Below are 18,915 nucleotides of genomic sequence, written 5' to 3' on the forward strand. Positions count from 1 at the left end.
TGACTAACCACATCAAGCTTGTAACTCGACAAACTCGTTGAATGCATTTGTAGTGTGTTTTGGGTTAAGTTTTGCCCAATAATAACTGGAGTACGTTCTTTGAGTAGTAACATGTTTTGGAACACTACTAAATTAATCCTGATAATGCCATGATTAAGAAAAATCATGATTGAATCATAATAGTGCTGAATGAGAAGGTTAGAAGTTACAGCAAACCATTCCAACCTCTCACCAATAATGGAAGCTTAGGGGATTTGTACCTCGAAGTGTTCAGAAACGTCTTTCATACTTACAATTAAACTGACTCCATGCATTATTCACCATTCAGTTCCTGTTGGGCAAAAATAAAAGGTGACTGTACTACTGTCACCTAATATGAAACATTCAGTATTTAGAAAGAGTTTCAGGCTTGTTTTTGGAAAAATTAGCTAGAATTTGTAGTTTTTATAAGTGGCTCCCATTTTGGCTGTAGTGTTTTCATGCTTGTGGATGAGAGCGTGTTCTTTGTTTATCTCCGGTAAAGACAATAACGATTCTGGTGAACCAGGAAATGAGTTCAAAGAGTAGAACATCATTAGATATAGTCTCAAATATTTTATATATTTTTTTAAAGAGCAACTGGGCTGGCAGGTTGGATTCATTTATCATTTTCTCTGGCCCACACTCCAGTACAATAGGTGGCGGTAATGCACCATACCGTTGGAAGCCAACAGCGAATAAATCCCACCGAAGAAGAGGAAGCCATTTCATACAGTATCACCCACAATGCACCCCTACTGTCACAACAACACGTCGCCATTTCACGGATAGGGGGGACAGCTGAAACTCCCGCAAAATAATTTACATCACCGGAGATATACCACAACACACGAACATTATCTAAAAGAAAACTGTAAATGTGGCGATATTTGGCTCGGGTGAATGTGCCGGCCGGGGTTGAAGTTGCCAGTGATCGGATTTTTTCACATCAACAGCTAGCCAGCTGCCAAGTGTAAACATAAGGTAAGGGGATGGGTCAACTAGAATATAATTTGATTGTCGGTTTAACGTTTGGGTTAGTTATCTAACGTTACCAATAACTTGACTAGCTCGTAAAGTGCTGACAGTTAGTTAACTAACTTAGGTTAACATTGGCACAGCAAACTTGGCCAGACAGTATCCTCATGCGTGGAAGGATGCTATCTAGCTAGCTATGAACTTCTAAGTAGTTGTCAAATAACTTTATTGTAATGGCTAGCTAACTAACTTATCTAACTTGCGGTAGGTTCCTCGTCATTGTATAGTCCTAGTTTGTAGTTCATGTTACAGTTGCCCTTCTGGCTCCAATGGCTGTATATGGCCCCTGGCCTCATAGTTGGCAGTGCAAACCCGTTTTGGTGATATCTGGTATGTCATCAAAATAAATCGATCATAACTTTTTTCCTGATTTAAGAACAATACCACTGGAATTAATGTTGAGTTATATTCATATTCCTAAAATGTAAGTTGAAAATTATGCTAACAGTAGTAAATGTTTATAAATAGCCCAATGCCAATATGCAGAAACAGTTTGATATATTGAACATCTAAACATAAAATGTCGTTTTTACACATCATATAACAGCTTAACAGTCAGTCGCCCCGAACCAGTGACACTCTACACACATCAACAACAGCCACCCTCGAAGCATCGTTACCCATCGCGCCACAAAATCCGCGGCCCTTGTAGAGCAAGGTGAACAACTACTTCAGGTCTCAGAGCGAGTTGAAACGCCATTAGCACGCACCACCGCTAACTAGCTATCAATTTCACATCGGTTACACATCTACAACAATAGTAATCATATTTTTTTATACGAGCACGTTATGAACTGCACACTCCCGAAAAACTGTTGTTTTGTCATGTTGCAATGCGCTGTTTAAAGTACCAACTCAAAAAAACACATGGAAACTGGATATATTTTTTACATCACTGGTTAGAGGACAGCCTGCAGAACTGTTAGCTACATTTTGAAATGTTGCATTTTAATATGGGGGTCAACCAAAACAGAAAGAGAAACGCAAAACAGTTTTTTCAGTCACATCGATTAACACATTGTAATCAATTGCGCAGGTTGCACCTCCTAACACCGCTCCAAAACTACACGGAATCTGTGAATAATGTGTACATCACTGGTTAGAGGACACTTTTGTTAATTACTTCCACCTGTCACACTAAAATCAATAGAACAGGGAGCAAACATGCGTATTTTCCCACCAGAGATGTTTCCATCAAATTGACTTGTTGCAGATAAAGATGATGTAGTGAACATAAAAATATATTTTGCGGTGGAATTCCCGGTGGATCTGCGGTGGAATATACACTGGAGTTGCTTGCCAAGATTGATTGTTCTAGTTATTAGCTAGCTAACACCACAGATGTGGTGACCTAGTTACAGTTTTTACTTAAATCTGCTTGAAAATCTATGGCAAGACTTGCTAGCAATAGTCAACAACCAACTTCACAGACCTTGAAGAATTTCTTAAATAATGTGTAAATAATGTACAATTCAGGTGTGGAAGTCTCTTAATCGTTGCCAAAGGTGGTTCTAACATGTATTGACTCATGGTTGTGAATACTTATGTGAATGAGATCTGTTAAATTTTCAATAAATTTGCACACAAAAAACAACATGTATTCACTTTGTCATTATGGGGTATTGTGTCGATGGGTGAGACAATCTATTTAATCCATTTTTAATTCCGGATGTAACACAACAAAATGTGTAGTAAGTAAAGAGGTATGAATACTTTCTGAAGGCACTGTATGTGACCTGTTAGCAATGATTATGATAATTTACCCTTTCATCTGTGGTGCTGGCTATATAAACATGGTGCTAAGATATCAGATGGGAGTTAATAACCAACGTAGCTAGCTAATGTTAGCTGTTTATAATTTTGCACATAAACCATTTTCGGCAACGAGCCATCTAACTTGTGGTGTAACCACATGGTTTCTTAACCTCTTTGATATATTGTAAGCTATTTACTTGTGTACAATATCTGACCAGCCGCAATCGTATCCATCAGAGACTCCAGTTATAGACTACTTTCTCTGCTACGGCACGGCAAGTGGTACCGGAGCGTCAAGTCTAGGACCAAAAGGCTCCTCAACAGCTTCTACCCTCAAGCCGTAAGACTGCTGAACAATTACTAAAATCGCCACCGGACTATTTACATTGATTAACCCCCCCCCCCCCTTCTTGTTGTACGCTGTTGCTACTCGCTGTTTGTTATCTATGCATAGTCACTTCACCCCTACCTACATGTACAAATTACCTGAAATAACCTGTACCCCCGCACACTGACTCGGTACCGGTACTCCCTGTATATTGCCTCGTTATTCTTCTTATTTTTTACTTTAGTCTATTTGGTAAATATTTTCTTAACCAACAGTGCAGTTCAAGAAGAGTTAAGGGCTTGTAAGTAAGCATTTCACGGTAAGGTCTACACTTGTTGTATTCGGCGCATGTGACAAATAATAGTTTGATTTGAAATTGACAGTTGATAGTCGGATTAGATGATGTCGTAATAGGGAAAGAAGGAAGTGTTTTTAAAATGCCGGAAACCCTAGACCCACTCCAATTCGCATACCGCCCCAACAGATCCACAGATGACGCAATCTCAATAACACTCCACACTGCTCTTTCCCTTCTGGACTAAAGGATAACCTTTTGTGAGAATGCTGTTCATTGACTACAGCTCAGCGTTCAACACCATAGTGCCACCAAAGCTCACAGCAACTGAATCCTGGATTTCCTGACGGGCCGCGCCTAGGTGGTACGGGTAGGCAACAACACATCTGCCATGCTGATCCTCAACACGGGGCCCCTCAGAGGTGTGTGCTTAGTCCTCTTCTGTACTCCCTGTTCACACACAACTGCATGGCCAAGCAAAACTCCAACACTATCATGTTTGCTGACGACACAACCGTGGTAGGCCTGATAACTGACAACGATGAGACCGCTTATAGGGAGGAGGTCAGAGACCTGGCAGTATGGTGCCAGGACAACAACCTCTCCCTCAACGTGAGCAAGACAAAGATGATTGTGGACTACAGGAAAAGGCGGGCAGATTTAACAGGGGTCCCCATATCCTAAAAGTTCTACAGCTGCACCATCAAGAGCATCCTGTTGCATCACCGCCTGGTATGGAAACTGCTCGGCATCCGACCGTAAGGCACTACAGAGGGTAGTGCTTACGGCCCAATACATCATTGGTGCCAAGCTTCCTGCCACCCAATCATAGACTGTTCTCTCTGCTACCGCACGGCAAGCGGTACTGGAGTCCAGGTCCAAAAGGCTTCTTAACAGCTTCTACCCCCAAGCCATAAGACGGCTGAACAATTAATCAAATGGCCCCCATATATACCCTTTTTTTCTTTTCTTTTTTTAAACTTCAGTTTATTTAGTAAATGTTTTCTTAACTGCATTGTTGGTTAAGAGCTTGTAAGTAAGCAGTTAACGGTACGGGACAAATAAAATTAGATTTGATTACCTAAAACACAAGCCAAATTTACACTGGAGTTGCTTACCCAGAAGACAGTGAATTTTCCCGAGTGGACGAGTTACAGTTTAGTCTTAAATCTACACTGAACAAAAATATAAACTCAACATGTAAAGTGTTGGTCCCATGTTTCATGCTGAAATAAAATATCCCAGAAATGTACCATACGCACAAAAAAACTCTCATATTTCATTTACAACTTTGTTAACATCCCTGTTAGTGAACATTTCTCCTCGCCAAGATAATCCATCCACCTGACCGGTGTGGCATTTGAAGATGCTGATTAAACAGCATGATCATTACACAGGTTCACCTTGTGCAGAGGACAATAAAAAGCCACTCTAAAATGTGCAGTTTTGTCACACAACACAATGCCATAGATGTATAACATTTTGAGGGAGCATGCAATTGGCATACTGACTGCAAGAATGTCCACTAGAGCTCTTGCCAGAGAATTCAAAGTTAATTTTTCTACCATAAGCCGCCTCCAATGTGTTTTTAGAGAATTTGGCAGTAGGTCCAACCAGCCTCAACCGTAGACCACGTGTAACCACGCCAGCCCAGTACCTCCACATCCGGCTTCTTCACCTGTGGGATTGTCTGAGACTAGCCACCTGGACAGTTGATGAAATTGACAAGTATTTCTGTCTGTAATAAAGCCCTTTTGTGGGGGGGGAAATATGCTGTCCCAGGCTGCACCCCTGTCCAGTCATGTAAAATCTATAAACTAGGGCCTAATTTATTTATTTCTATTGACTAAATAATTGAAATTGTTGCATGTTGTCTTTTTATATTTTTGGTTAATTAGTTATGGCAAAATAATAAAATATCGTAATTTAGGATTATAGTAAACAAAGCAAACTCATCCTTTTTTCAATAGTCACACATTTCTCACTAGTATTAACCATTTTAGAGATTGAAAAAATGCTGCTAAACACAATTTTAACCAGGCGCTCTAGACTAGTGTCCAAACCGGAACTTTTGACGTTCCTACCCTTGCCTAACTAATATAATGTTAACGGTGAAAATGTTTGTTATGGATTTTATGTATAATGACTAAATTATGTATACATTTAAAAGTAATGATAGGACTGTAACTATCAGAATTCTACCCTGTCTGATGAAGAATGTTTATACATAGGCAAAGAGGAAGTGTTAACAGACAACTTGTGACCACTGTGAAACTAACAACAGGAAGATGTCTCGTCCCCATCCAGGGAGGGGAGAAACCATTGGGCTTGTAGTAGATTGTGTAACATGTTGTAGCATATGGTAAGTAATGTAGGCATAGGAGAAGACTTAAAACAGCATTGTCATTGTCTGAGAGGAGGAGGGATATGATGAAATGAGAGTTATATAAACCAATGTATATGGTATTATGAGCAGAGCTCTCGAGAATAAACGCTATTGATTAATTTGGTCGCTGGTCTCTGTCCATTTTATGCAAATAAGAACCTTACAAGTTCTTAGAAACGGACAGTGTTTTAATTGAATTGGTTAACAAACACATAGGAATGAAATTACTCTAACAATGTTGTGTGCCAGGAATGCAGTAGCAGTTATTAGTTCCAATTAGGCAATAAAATAAGACACCTTTTAGTATTGTTACCTGGCTGTTATTCTTCTATAATTATGGCATTGTATGCTGTGATTTTAATGTACGAAATCCCGTGTTTAATAAACTAATTGCCAGCAGGCCAATGATTTGCGATGTATTATTCCCACCAAACCTCATTGTGTGTCTCCCCCTATAGGATGAAGAGGGTGAAAGGAGATGAGGACGCCTGCAGCTCTTCCAGCGAGGGCCCAACCGAGTCCTGCAAGAAGGTGCGGAAGCTACAGCCTAGCAAAGAGAAACACCAAGAGGAGGAAGAAGAGACTGATGTAGATCTCTGCGAGTTTGGTTTCGACTGGGCACTGCTCCCTCAGGAGATCCTGCTCAACATCTTTCAATTCCTGCCTCTTCTGGACCGGGTGTACGCCTCGCAAGTGTGCCGCGGCTGGAACCAAGCTTTCCACATGCCCGAGCTATGGAGGTGCTTTGAGTTTGAGCTGAACCAGCCTGCCAGTTCTTACCTGAAGGCGACACACCCAGACCTAATCAAACAGATCATCAAGAGGCATTCGAACCACCTGCAGTATGTCAGCTTCAAAGTGAGTGGGAAAGACAATTCAGTGTTTCCCCTTTGTCCATTAATCGTTGCAGCCACTCCAATTTTTATATTTTCGGGATAGTAAAACGTTTTCAGTATAAACTTAGATGAATAAAACAAGATATAAAGTTTGTAGAAAAGAGAACGGAGCTATATATTTTTAAAATAAGATCATCTTTGAGAACTAACAACAACCAAAATAAAAGGAAGAATCTAAAAAAGAAATGAATGGCATGGGGCACCCATTCATGTTATGTTTAGGTCACACAGATAGCATAAGAACACAGCCTAAACCATAGGAAATTAGCTTTAAACTGCACAATATCTGTCATGCGCATTGCAAAATGCTTCGATACAGGGAAATTGGTCTCCAAAATTCTTGTTGGAGACAGTGCCATTGTCCATGCGGACTACTTACGTCAACTTTGCCACCGCTGCTGAAAAGAAATTGAGGGGAATCTGCAATTGTTTCTTTGATTAAGAATGGTATGCGAAATCAAGATTTCATTTTATGATTGGCGTCAGAGTTCAAGTGTTGGGTGAACAAAAATACAAAATGCAACATGCAACAATTTCAAAAATGTTTGCCTTAAAGTTCATATAAGGCAATCAGTCAATCGAAATAAATTCAATTAGTCCTTATAATCGAGAAATTAACATTTTGAATTCTCTGGTGGACATTCCTGCAGTCAGCATCCCACGCTCCCTCACCTTGAGACATCTGTGACGTTGGTGACAAAACTGTACATTTTAGAGTGGTCTTTTGTCCCCAGCACAAGATGCACCTGTGTAATGATCATACTGTTTAATCAGCTTCTTGATATGCCACACCTGTCAGGTGGATGGATTATCTTGGCAAAGTAGAAATGCTCACTAAAAGGAATGTAAACAAATTTGTGCACAACATTTCAGATACACTTTTTGTGCATATGGAACATATCTGAGATTTTTTATTTCAGCTCATGAAACATGGGACCAACATTTTGCGTTTATATTTTTAAGTATATATTGTTTTGTTTTTTTATCTCTAGGTGGACAGCAGCACGGAATCTGCAGAGGCAGCCTGTGACATTCTCTCCCAGCTGGTGAACTGTTCACTAAAGACACTAGGGCTCATCTCCACGGCCAGACCCAGCTTCATGGAGTTGCCCAAGGTAGCTTACACTCAGGCTGTTGGAATCAGAGCCATAGATTGGCCTTTCAGTGCATTCGGAAAGTATTCAGACCCCATGACTTTTTCAACATCAATCTATACACACAACCCAATAATGACGAAGTGAAAACAGGTTTTTAGAAATGTTTGCAAATGTATTACATATTAAAAACAGAAACCTTATTTAAAGTATTCATACCCTTTGCTATGAGAGAATTGAGCTCGGGTGCATCCTGTTTCCATTGATCATCCTTGAGATGTTTCTCCAACTTGGTTGGAGTCTACCTGTGGTAAATTAAATTGATTTGGACATGATTTGGAAAGGCACACACCTGTCTATATAAGGTCCCACAGTTGACACTGCATGTCTAAGCAAAAACCAAGCCATGAGGTCGATGGAATTGTCCGTAGAGCTCCGTGACAGGCTCGTGTCAAGGCACAGATCTGGGGAAGGGTACAAAAAAATGTCTGCAGCATTGAAGGTCCCCAAGAACACAGTGATCTCCATCATTCTTAAATGGAAGGAGTTTGGAACCAAGACTCTTCATAGAGTTGGCCTCCTGGCCAAACTGAGCAATCGGGGAGAAGGGTCTTGGTCAGGGAGGTGACCAAGAACCAAATGGCCACTCTGACAGAGCTCCAGAGTTTCTCTGTGTTGAGATGGGACAACCTTCTAGAGGATTATAAAGGATTCTTAGACCATGAGAAACACGATTCTCTGGTCTGATGAAACCAAGAACTCTTTGGCCTGAATTCCAAGTGTCATGTCTGGAGGAAACCTGGCGCCATCCCTACGGAGCATGGTGGTGGCAGCATCATGCTGTGGGGATGTTTTTCAGTGACAGGGACTGGGAGACTAGTCAGGATCGAGGGAAAGATGAACAGAGAAAAGTACAGAGATCCTTGATGAAAACCTGCTCAGAACTTCAGACTAGGGCGAAGGTTTACCTTCCAACAGGACAACAACCCTAAGCACACAGCCAAGACAATGCAGGAGTGGCTTCAGGACAAGCCTCAGCTGTCCTTAAGTGTGCCAGCCAGAGTCCGGACTTGACCCCGATTGAACATCTCTGGAGAGACCTGAAAATAGCTGTGCAGAGCTTGTGAGGATCTGCAGAGAAGAACGGGAGGAACTCCCCAAATACAGGTGTGCCAAGCTTGTAGTGTCAAACCCAAGAAGACTCAAGGTTTAAATCGCTGCCAACGGTGCTTCAACAAAGTACTGAGTAAAAAGGGCCTGAATACTTATGTAAATGTCATATTTCCGTTTGATTTTAATTTTATACATTTGCAAAAATGTATAACCTGTTTTTGCTTTGTCATTGTGGGGTATTTTGTGTAGATTGATGGGGGGGGGGCAATTTAATCCAATTTAGAATAAGGCTGCAACAAAATGTGGAAAAAGTCAAGGGGGTCTGAATATTTTCTGAATGCACTGTATATTTAAGGAAACTGTCCTCCATGTTGGTACCAAATGTTCCATGACAATAGTTGGCATTCTAATGTGTAATCTCGATTGTGAATACAATTCTATAACTAAGATTTGATTGTCCATTAGCTTTTGGCTCCCGTTTTTTAAAAGTCCAAAGTCCACCATTTTACACTGAGCCTGTAATTACACAGTGGAGCGGTGGGCAGCCAGTTCAACCTGAACACATTCTCCATTCATTCTTTCAAGGCAATTCCATGAAACAGTCCACTGTGTATCGATGTTCCGGAATTTAGTGCAATGTTTTGACGATTTTGGGTCTTTGTCATACCCTACACCTGCAATCATCCATTTTATTTACCTGTTGACTGATTTTGTTGTCCTCCTGTAGTCTCATTTCATCTCGGCCCTGACGGTGGTGTTTGTCAACTCCAAGTCCCTGTCATCGCTGAAGATCGACGACACACCGGTGGACGACCCGTCCCTGAAGGTCCTGGTGGCCAACAACAGCGACACGCTGAGGATGTTGAAGATGAGCAGCTGCCCTCATGTCTCCCCTGCAGGTAGGGCGCTTGTCTGAGTTTATGGTCATTGAATGAGCCCTAGAATGGATTATTCCATTGAATGGTCCCTGAGCCACGCCATACCACGCCATACCTCCTGATTAGGCACTCAAATAAGTGCCAACTCTGTTTAAAAAAAATGAATGGAAGAATGGAATGAGCCCTAGAATGGATTATTCCATTGAATGGTCCCTGAGCCACGCCATGCCACGCCATACCTCCTGATTAGGCACTCAAATAAGTGCCAACTCTGTTTAAAAAAATGAATGGAAGTATATATGGAGACAGTTTAGTGGATAAAAGGAGGGGTTAAATACATGTAAATTCTATCTTATATTTCTCCGATATAGGATAGACACTTCAGAACAGACTTCCTTTAGAAATGTTTTGGACTATGTTTATCCATATATGAAGCTGTTATTCAATGCATTTCTATGGGCTAATTGTAATAAGGCCAAGTAAATTAAGTGTTTAATCAACGCATTTTTTTATTAATTTGTTTGACACCTTAAGGAGTCCTAAAATTCCAAATCAAATAGCTAAATGATCCTTGGTATGGCATAAATAAATAATGCAGTGCGACTTGAGTTTTGCCATCAGCTGGAAGACAGTGTCCCCTTTTTGTCAATGGAGGGAGGGAGAGCGGAGGGGACGGTGAGTTAGTAGAGAGGCAGCCTCACTGCTGATTACTCCCTCCCCTCAAAATGACCATCAGATGCAGGCCATCAGTCCAGTAAAATAAAAAATAAGGCAAATTATGTTCACTCAACTGTGCCTCAAAAGTAATAGAACAAATGATCAATTACAGGTGTGATCATATAGACTACATATACAAAAGTCTGTTGACACGCCTTCAAATTTGTGGGTTTTGCTATTTCAGCCACACCTGTTGCTGAATTATTATAAAATCGACCGCACAGCCAGGCAATCTCCATAGACAAACATTGGCCGTAGAATGGCCTTACTGTAGAGCTCAGTGACTTTCAACATGGCAGCGTCATAGGATGTCAGTCAGTTCGTCAAATGTATGCTCTGCTAGAGCTGTTATTGTGAAGTGGAAACGTCTACGAGCAACAATGGCTCAGCTGTGAAGTGGTAGGCGCCACAAGCGCACAGAACTGGACCGCTGAGTACTGAAGCGCGTAGCGTGTAAAAATCGTCTGACTTCGGTTGCAACACTCAATACCGAGTTCCAAACTGCCTCTGGAAGCAACGTCAGCATAATAACTGTTTGTCGGGAGTTTCATGAAATGGGTTTCCATAGCAGCCTCACACAAGCCTAAGATCACCATGTGCAACGCCAAGCGTTGGCTGGAGTGGCGTAAAGCTCACCGCCATTGGACTCTGGAGCAGTGGAAACGCGTTCTCTGAAGTGATGACTCACGCTTCACCATCTGGCAGTCCGACGTACAAATCTGGGTTTGGCAGATGCCTGGAGAACACAATCTGCCCCAATGCGAAGTTTGGTGGAGGAGGAATAATGGCCTGGGGCTGTTTTTCATGGTTCGGGCTAGGCCCCTTAGTTCCAGTGAAGGGAAATCTTAACGCTACAGCATACAATGACATTCTAGACGATTCTGTGCTTCTAACTTTGTGGCAACAGTTTGGGGAAAGCCCTTTCTTGTTTCAGCATTACAATGCCCCCGTGCACAAAGCAAGGTCCATACAGAAATTGCTTTAAATAGACTTATTTAGGAAAAGTCAAGGACTGAGGGGGGGCATGATGTAAAAATTGCAGAGATTTCAATTACTGTCATATGCAGTCAAAACGACTGTCTCGGCTCTTCTAGTGTTACACCATTTAAAACTAATTCAAATTAATAGGGACATATGTTATAATTGGAGTAATAACAGGACTATATTTCTAAAGCAAAGTTTTCTGTGTGTGCAGGTATCCTGTGTGTGGCGGACCAGTGCCATGGCCTGAGGGAGCTGGCGCTGAACTACCACCTGCTGAGTGACGAGCTCTTATTAGCCCTCTCCTCTGAGAAACACGCGCACCTGGAGCATCTCCGCATTGATGTGGTCAGCGAGAACTCCGGGCAGCACTTCCACACCATCAAGAAGTCCAGCTGGGACGCTATGCTGCGCCACTCGCCCAAGTTCAACCTGGTCATGTACTTCTTCCTCTACGAGGACGAGTTCGGCCCCTTCTTCAGGGAGGAGGTCCCCGTCACCCACCTCTACTTTGGTCGCTCAGTCAGTAAGGATGTGCTGGGCCGCGTGGGGCTCCACTGCCCCCGGTTGGTGGAGTTGGTGGTGTGCGCCAACGGGCTGCGGCCGCTGGACGAGGAGCTAATCCGCATCGCCAAGCGCTGCACCCAGCTGTCGGCCATTGGCCTTGGGGAGTGTGAGGTGTCGTGCAGCGCGTTCGTGGAATTTGTGAAGCTGTGCGGTCGGAGGTTGTCCCAGCTGTCCATCATGGAGGAGGTGCTGATTTCCGACCATAAGTACAACCTGGACGAAATCCACTGGGAGGTGTCAAAGCACCTCGGCCGTGTCTGGTTCCCCGACATGATGCCCACCTGGTAGAGCCGTTGAAGGGGGCTGTGGATTTACTGCACACAGAGTTTGACATACTTTTCTCTTTTCTTCCCACCTTGAAACTCTGTTCGAAGCATCCGTGGAGTCCATGTTGGCTGCGAAGGAACAACCGAAGATAATCGTGTTCTACTTAAAATGCGAATTTTTCAGGGATGAGATTTTTCCTGATTAATCAGTAATTCCTACTTTTCTCACTGTATACTCCATTCATATACACTGAACAACGATATAAACACAACATGTAAAGTGTTGTTCGAATGTTTCATGAGCCGAAATAAAAGATCCCAAATGTACAAAAAGCTTATTTTTCTCAAATTTTGTGTACAAATTTGTGTAGATCCCTGTTAGTGAGCATTTCTCATTTGCCAAGATAATCCGTCCACCTGATAGGTGTGGCATATCAATAAGTGTATTAAACAGCATGGTCATTACACAGGTGCACCTTGTGCTGGGGACAAAAGGCCACTCTCTAAAATTTGCAGTCTTGTCACAGTACACAATGCCACAGATGTCAGAGAATTTAATGTTTATTTCTCTACCGTAAACTGCCTCCAATGTGGTTTTAGAGAATTTAGCAGTATGCCCAACCGGCCTCGCAACCGCAGAGCACGTGTATGGTGTCGTGTGGGCGAGCAGTTTGAGTGCCCCATGGAAGCTGTGGGATAATGGTATGGGCAGGCATACGCTACGGACAACAAACACAATTTCATTTTATCAATGGAAATTTTTAAGCACAAAAATATCGTGACGGGATCCTGAGGCATGATAATGCACAACCCCATGTCGCAAGGATCAGTACAGAATTCTTGGAAGCTGAAAACTTCCCAGTTTTTCCATGGCTTTTTTCCCCCCCATGTATCTGCGACCAACAGATTCATATCTGTATTCCCAGTCATGTGAAATCCATAGATTGGGGCTTAATGAATTTATTTAAATTGACATATTTCCTTATGAACTGTAACTCAGTATAATCTTTGAAATTGTTGCATTTATGTTTGTTCAGTGTATTTAAAACTGACCTGTCCCCTAGAGCTCAGACAAAACTGAATTTCCAGATTTTCTATTGATCACATCCATGAAATGTATTAAGTTCTTGTTATGGGATTTTTTGTGTCAACATGGAGTCTAGTTTTCCAAACTCTGTACTGTATGGCTTTGTGATAGAGGAGCACACCCCTCCCCAGACGTAAGAGGCTACACTGGTCAGGGACACAGGGTGCAGTCATATAATCATTAAAATAAATAAATTAGGCCCTAATCTATGGATTTCACATGACTGGGCAGGAGTGCAGCCATGGGTGGGCCTAGGAGGGCATAGGCCCACCCAATCAGAATGAGCGGGCAGCACACATGTGGGATTGAGGCTTGCAAACACGCTCCCTCAACTTGAGACATCTGTGGCGTTGTGTGACAATGTGGCCTTTTATTGTCCCCAGCACAAGGTGCACCCGTGTAAGCTTGTGCGTATGGAAAATTTATGGGATCTTTTATTTCAGCTCATGAAACATAAGACCAACACTTTACATGTTGCGTTTATATTTTTGTTCAGTATAGATCTACTCAGGCTTTTATAAAGCTAACCAGCTTCAGTTAGCTTCACATTCCAGGTCAGGCTTCATCCATACTACGATGGTGGATATTGCTTGCCCACCTGCCGCTAACTCTAGCAGGCTTGTATCTGCCCATGGTTAGTCAAACTCTTCATTGAGAGAATGCTGAAACGTCCATCCATGGGTGAGTCAGTGCCACATTTTCATTTGTGCCGAAATCAAAATGAAAGAAAAGTTATCTGGGAAATTCAGCAGGCTATGGTATGAAATAGGCTTTTAGAAGTGCCGTCTTTGGTGTGCTTATCACTGTACGAGCATCTCTTTCCCCACTCCTATCGCTCTTTCTATCTGTGGAACAGCTTGTTGCATTGTGGCCATAGACATATAATACATAGAAGAGTTTTTTGAATCTCTAACCCTGGCAATTTGACTGTTAAACTCATGGGTACACGAGCAATGGTTTCCAGTCTTGACTTGAATGGGAACAGCCATCTATGGATTATATGTCTATGGTTGTTTGCGGCTGTCAGTTTGCCTTTCACAAATTTCTAAATACAATCTCGTGAAAAACTTACATTTTGGAAATGCTGTCACTACTAAATGTGTAAGGTATTTTACCATTTACACATTTTAATTATTTTTTTATCAGTCTTCCTCAAACGAAGGGGGTGATGACACAAACTTTGTGAGAGGGAGGGTATCTGATTCCATTGGTCCTCAGCTCGTGGCTCAGACACTCCTTATACGCCCATTGGACAATCAATACAAAGACCATTAAAAGGTGGAGAGAGGACTGGAAGCCTCATGTTGTGAGGTATGCTACCCGACACTACAACAGAATAAGCTAAAAGATGCAAGGCTAAGAATTGGACAGGAACTCTGCACTTTTTGCAACAAATAGTTGGTGTTTGATTCATTTCAGTTGCCACAATTGTTTGTGTATTTAACAGATGGAAAGGGTGATTCAAAATAATCTGAATCTAAAATTATATCAGACATTTCACACTAAGGGCAATCGGGGATGTGAAGCTACTTGTACTCATTCATGATGCACCTATATGGACTGGTAACTTTAGATATATTCTCAGTTGTCGATCCTGACCGGTTTCCCAGAATGGAATTTCCTCGGGACTATTCTAATCTAGAACATCAAGGGTGAAATCAGGTTCTTGAATGCAGAAAATTAGCTTATCACTAGCTAGTGCCAGACTAGGCATGTCTTCTGGTCCAGTGAACTTAGTTACTGGCTGTTTCCTGGGTAGCCAACGCGTAGGTGAGGATGAGTACAAGAGAAAGCAAAACCCGTATGCTATTTGAAGCGTTCAGTGGTGTACAGTTTTGTTTATATATATATTTATGTATCCCTGTCAAATTCACAAATCCTTAGTTTCTGGGGGTTAGTTATGGTTGTAAGCACCTTAAATGTATACCAAAATTATAAAGAGTAGGCCTACTAGTTGGGAGAAAGTGACTGGTTGGGAGAATGAAGCCTGTTGATTTAGAGGGTTGTAACATTTTCTAGATATCAGTTGTTAGACTATTTTGGGGGTTTTGTCACCATGCCCCAAAATAAGTAATTTATTTTCATACAGAAAACAAAAAGGTGTTGCCATTACACAAGTTCATCATGGAATGTCTCCTTTTTCAAACATTTTCTCATTTGGACCGTACAAATCGCAAAGCATTTTTTTCCACCCCAAATTTGAGGTTTAGGGTTCTGGTGTGATATATACCTACCATTACAATTTTATCTAGCAATACATGGGAAATAAATATAGTTTCAAAAGATAACATGACATGTATACAAAAATAAATGTGTAAATATGAATATTTATATATTGTATATATAAAATAACTTTGTTAGAGTTTGGAGAAAAGAGGGTGAATATTGGGCAGATTGAGAGCACCGTGGTCTGGTGTTCCATCTGTTTTGATGTCGCTAGCCAGAATTAGTCTACCTAAGTAATTCAGGTGCCCATTTCGTTTTTGAATGTGATCGCACAAGCGTGGATTAATGATTTAATTTGTATTTTCTGTTATTTGTCCTAGATTTTAAGCCTTGGCTTTCTGTTATGGATGCCTGTCCCTCCATTCACGTAACTTGCTATGTCTAGCGTGAGTGGTTGCGTCATACCGAGAGGAGAGAGAAGTTTTTATGACATAACCTTAAACAGTACAGTATACGCAATACAGTACCATTATTGACTGTTTACTATTCAGTATGAGATAAGGAAGTCCCAATGTGTCTGTATATAAAATGCTGTGTTTGATATGAATAAAGTACTTATTTCTCTTGCACCCTCTGTCAGGGTTTTATAGTTTCCTTAATAACCAATGGATCATGTATTGTACAGTATAAGTCGGAAGTTTACATACACTCAGGTTGGAGTCATTAAAACTCGTTTTTCAACAACCACACATTTCTTGTTAACAAACTATAGTTTTGGCAAGTCGGTTAGGACATCTACTTTGTGCATGACACAAGTCATTTTTCCAACAATTGTTTACAGACAGATTATTTCACTTATAATTAACTGTATCACAATTCCAGTGGGTCAGAAGTTTACATACACTAAGTTGACTGAGCCTTTAAACAGCTTGGAAAATTCCAGAAAATAATGTCATGGCTTTAGAAGCTTCTGATAGGCTAACTGCACATGGGGACAAAGATTGTACTTTTTGGAGAAATGTCCTCTGGTCTGATGAAACAAAAATAGAACTGTTTGGCCATAATGACCATTATGTTTGGAGGAAAAAGGGGTATGCTTGCAAGCTGAAGAACACCATCCCAACCGTGAAGCACGGGGGTGGCAGCATCATGTTGTGGGGGTGCTTTGCTGCAGGAGGGACAGGTGCACTTCACAAAATAGATGGCATCATGAGGCAGGAAAAGGCTACCAAATACTAATTGAGTGTATGTACACTTCTGACCCACTGGGAATGTGATGAAAGAAATACAAGCTGAAATAAATAATTCTCTACTATTATTCTGACATTTCACATTCTTAAAATAAAGTGGTGATCCTAACTGACCTAAGACAGGGGATTTTTACTCATTAAATGTCAGGAATTGTGAAAAACTGAGTTTAAATGTAAGGTGTATGTAAACTTCTGACTTCAACTGTATATGCGAGAGTACGAGAGTTATCCTTTGCTAGATGGATTCCATGTCATTTATTAAATGGTTTGTTCTATGATATTATGGGTCAGTTTTACAGGCACAGATTAAGCAGATTTTTGTTTAGCATGCTTTGTAGTCCATGACTAGTTTTAATCTCTGTCTGAGAAAGCATCCCTCAATGTAAACAGTTAGCAGAGTTAGTTGAATGCGGAGCATCAAAGGGTTTTGGTGTAAATTTGTCTGCCTCTCCCAGAAGGGTCTGGTAGCACGAGTCATGATTTTAAAGGGATACTTTGGGATCTTGGCAATGAAGCCATTCATTAACTTCCCCACTAGCTAACGCTAGTTAGCAAACTTCTGCAGAGACACAGATATGGTATCTGCAAGTTCATCTTGACTCTGGGAAGTATACTGATCAAAAATATAAACGCAACATGCAACAATTTCAAAGATTTTACTGAGTTACAGTTCATTTAATTAAGGAAATCAGTCAATTGAAATAAGTTCATTAGGCCCTAAATCTATGGATTTCACATGACTGGGCAGGGGTGGTTTACATGTGGGCTGCGGTTGTGAGGCCAGTTGGACGTACTGCCAAATTCTCTAAAACAACGTTGTAGGCAGCTTATGATATTGAAATGAACATGAAATTATCTGGCAACAGCTCTGGTGGACATTCCTAGTCAGCATGCCAATTGCACGCTCCCTCAACTTGAGACATCTGTGGCATTGTTGTGTGACCAAACTGCACATTTTAGAGTGGCCCTTTATTGTCCACAGCATACGGTGCACCTGTGTAATGATCATGCTGTTTAAATCAGCTTGTTGATATGCCACACCTGTCAGGTGGATGGATTATCTTGGCGAAGGAGAAATGCTCACTGACAGGATGTAAACACATTTGAGAGAAAAGCGTTTTTTGAGTATGGAACATTTTCTGGGATTTTTTTGTTTCAGCTCATGAAACATGGGACCAACACTTGCGTTTATATTTGTATATACATGTTGCGTTTATAATTTTGTTCAGTGTAGATAAAGTGCTTCATTCCTAAAATCCTGAAACTCATTACTCTGTGTGTGAATAGACTTCTTTTCCATACAAGTGCTCTAGAACCTTTGTCTAACCATACAATAAACAACATCAACTAAAATGCATTGTATTGTTTGTGTAGGAAGTAACTGTAATATGTTCTAGTACAGGTTGAGGAGAAACTAATATGGCACAATGCACATTACTAGCATTGGCTTCTTAGATCATTGAAGGCGATAATGTTGATTATTTGCACACAATTAGCAGCATCGTTAATGGGTCTATAGCTACATATCTTCAGGTTAAAAAAGTATTTACAGAAGAAAATGTCACTGCAACCGTTTCTTGTATACAATATACTATTGTACATTGGATACAAGTAACAGTTGCTGACATTCTCTTCTGTAAATACTTTCTTTTTTTTTGGTCTGGGTAGATCTCTCTGAATTGGCTTCCTTCCTCTCCTATTCTTGATTGCTGAAATTCAATTCACATTTGGCATGCATCTACCATTTCACTTGTCTGGAAATAAAATCTAATTATTTAGAAACGTGATCTTGAAGGTAAAAAAATGAATGTACTTCTTGCCTTCGTCTGTTAAAATGCACTCATGCCATCAATGTATTACTACATCAAATACTGCCAACATAGTGTGAACAAAGTTAGCTAGGTAAAAAAAATATGAAGTAGTCAGTCTTATTTTATATATTAAGACAGCATTTCATAGGTAGAATTACAAAAGCATTTTTAGGGAATGCTTTTCGTATAATACTGCAGTTGCATAGGAATACAAAGATATTTTTCAGACCGCTAAGGGCTCGATTCAATCCGATCCGCCTTAAACAATA

At 41.0% G+C, this 18,915-nt stretch overlaps 1 protein-coding gene across 1 annotated transcript; it reads left to right on the forward strand.

Moving 5' to 3' along the window:
- The first annotated feature begins 746 nt into the window (after positions 1 to 746).
- Positions 747 to 16,214, forward strand: fbxl3a (F-box and leucine-rich repeat protein 3a). Its single transcript, XM_055870910.1, has 5 exons — positions 747 to 1,002; positions 6,279 to 6,678; positions 7,709 to 7,831; positions 9,651 to 9,822; positions 11,714 to 16,214. The coding sequence occupies exons 2-5, from the start codon at positions 6,280 to 6,282 to the stop codon at positions 12,352 to 12,354; spliced, it is 1,335 nt and encodes a 444-aa protein (XP_055726885.1). The 5' UTR covers positions 747 to 1,002; position 6,279; the 3' UTR covers positions 12,355 to 16,214.
- The last annotated feature ends 2,701 nt before the right edge of the window (positions 16,215 to 18,915 follow it).

Source organism: Salvelinus fontinalis, chromosome 19, assembly GCF_029448725.1.
Source record: "Salvelinus fontinalis isolate EN_2023a chromosome 19, ASM2944872v1, whole genome shotgun sequence".
Classification (NCBI taxonomy): Eukaryota; Metazoa; Chordata; class Actinopteri; order Salmoniformes; family Salmonidae; genus Salvelinus; species Salvelinus fontinalis.

Coding starts and splice junctions, on each gene's coding strand:
- fbxl3a (XM_055870910.1), top strand. CDS start 6,280: ATGAAGAGGGTGAAAGGAGATGAGGACGCCTGCAGCTCTTCCAGCGAG. Junction 6,679..7,708: donor TGCAGTATGTCAGCTTCAAA/GTGAGTGGGAAA, acceptor TTTTATCTCTAG/GTGGACAGCAGCACGGAATC. Junction 7,832..9,650: donor GCTTCATGGAGTTGCCCAAG/GTAGCTTACACT, acceptor GTCCTCCTGTAG/TCTCATTTCATCTCGGCCCT.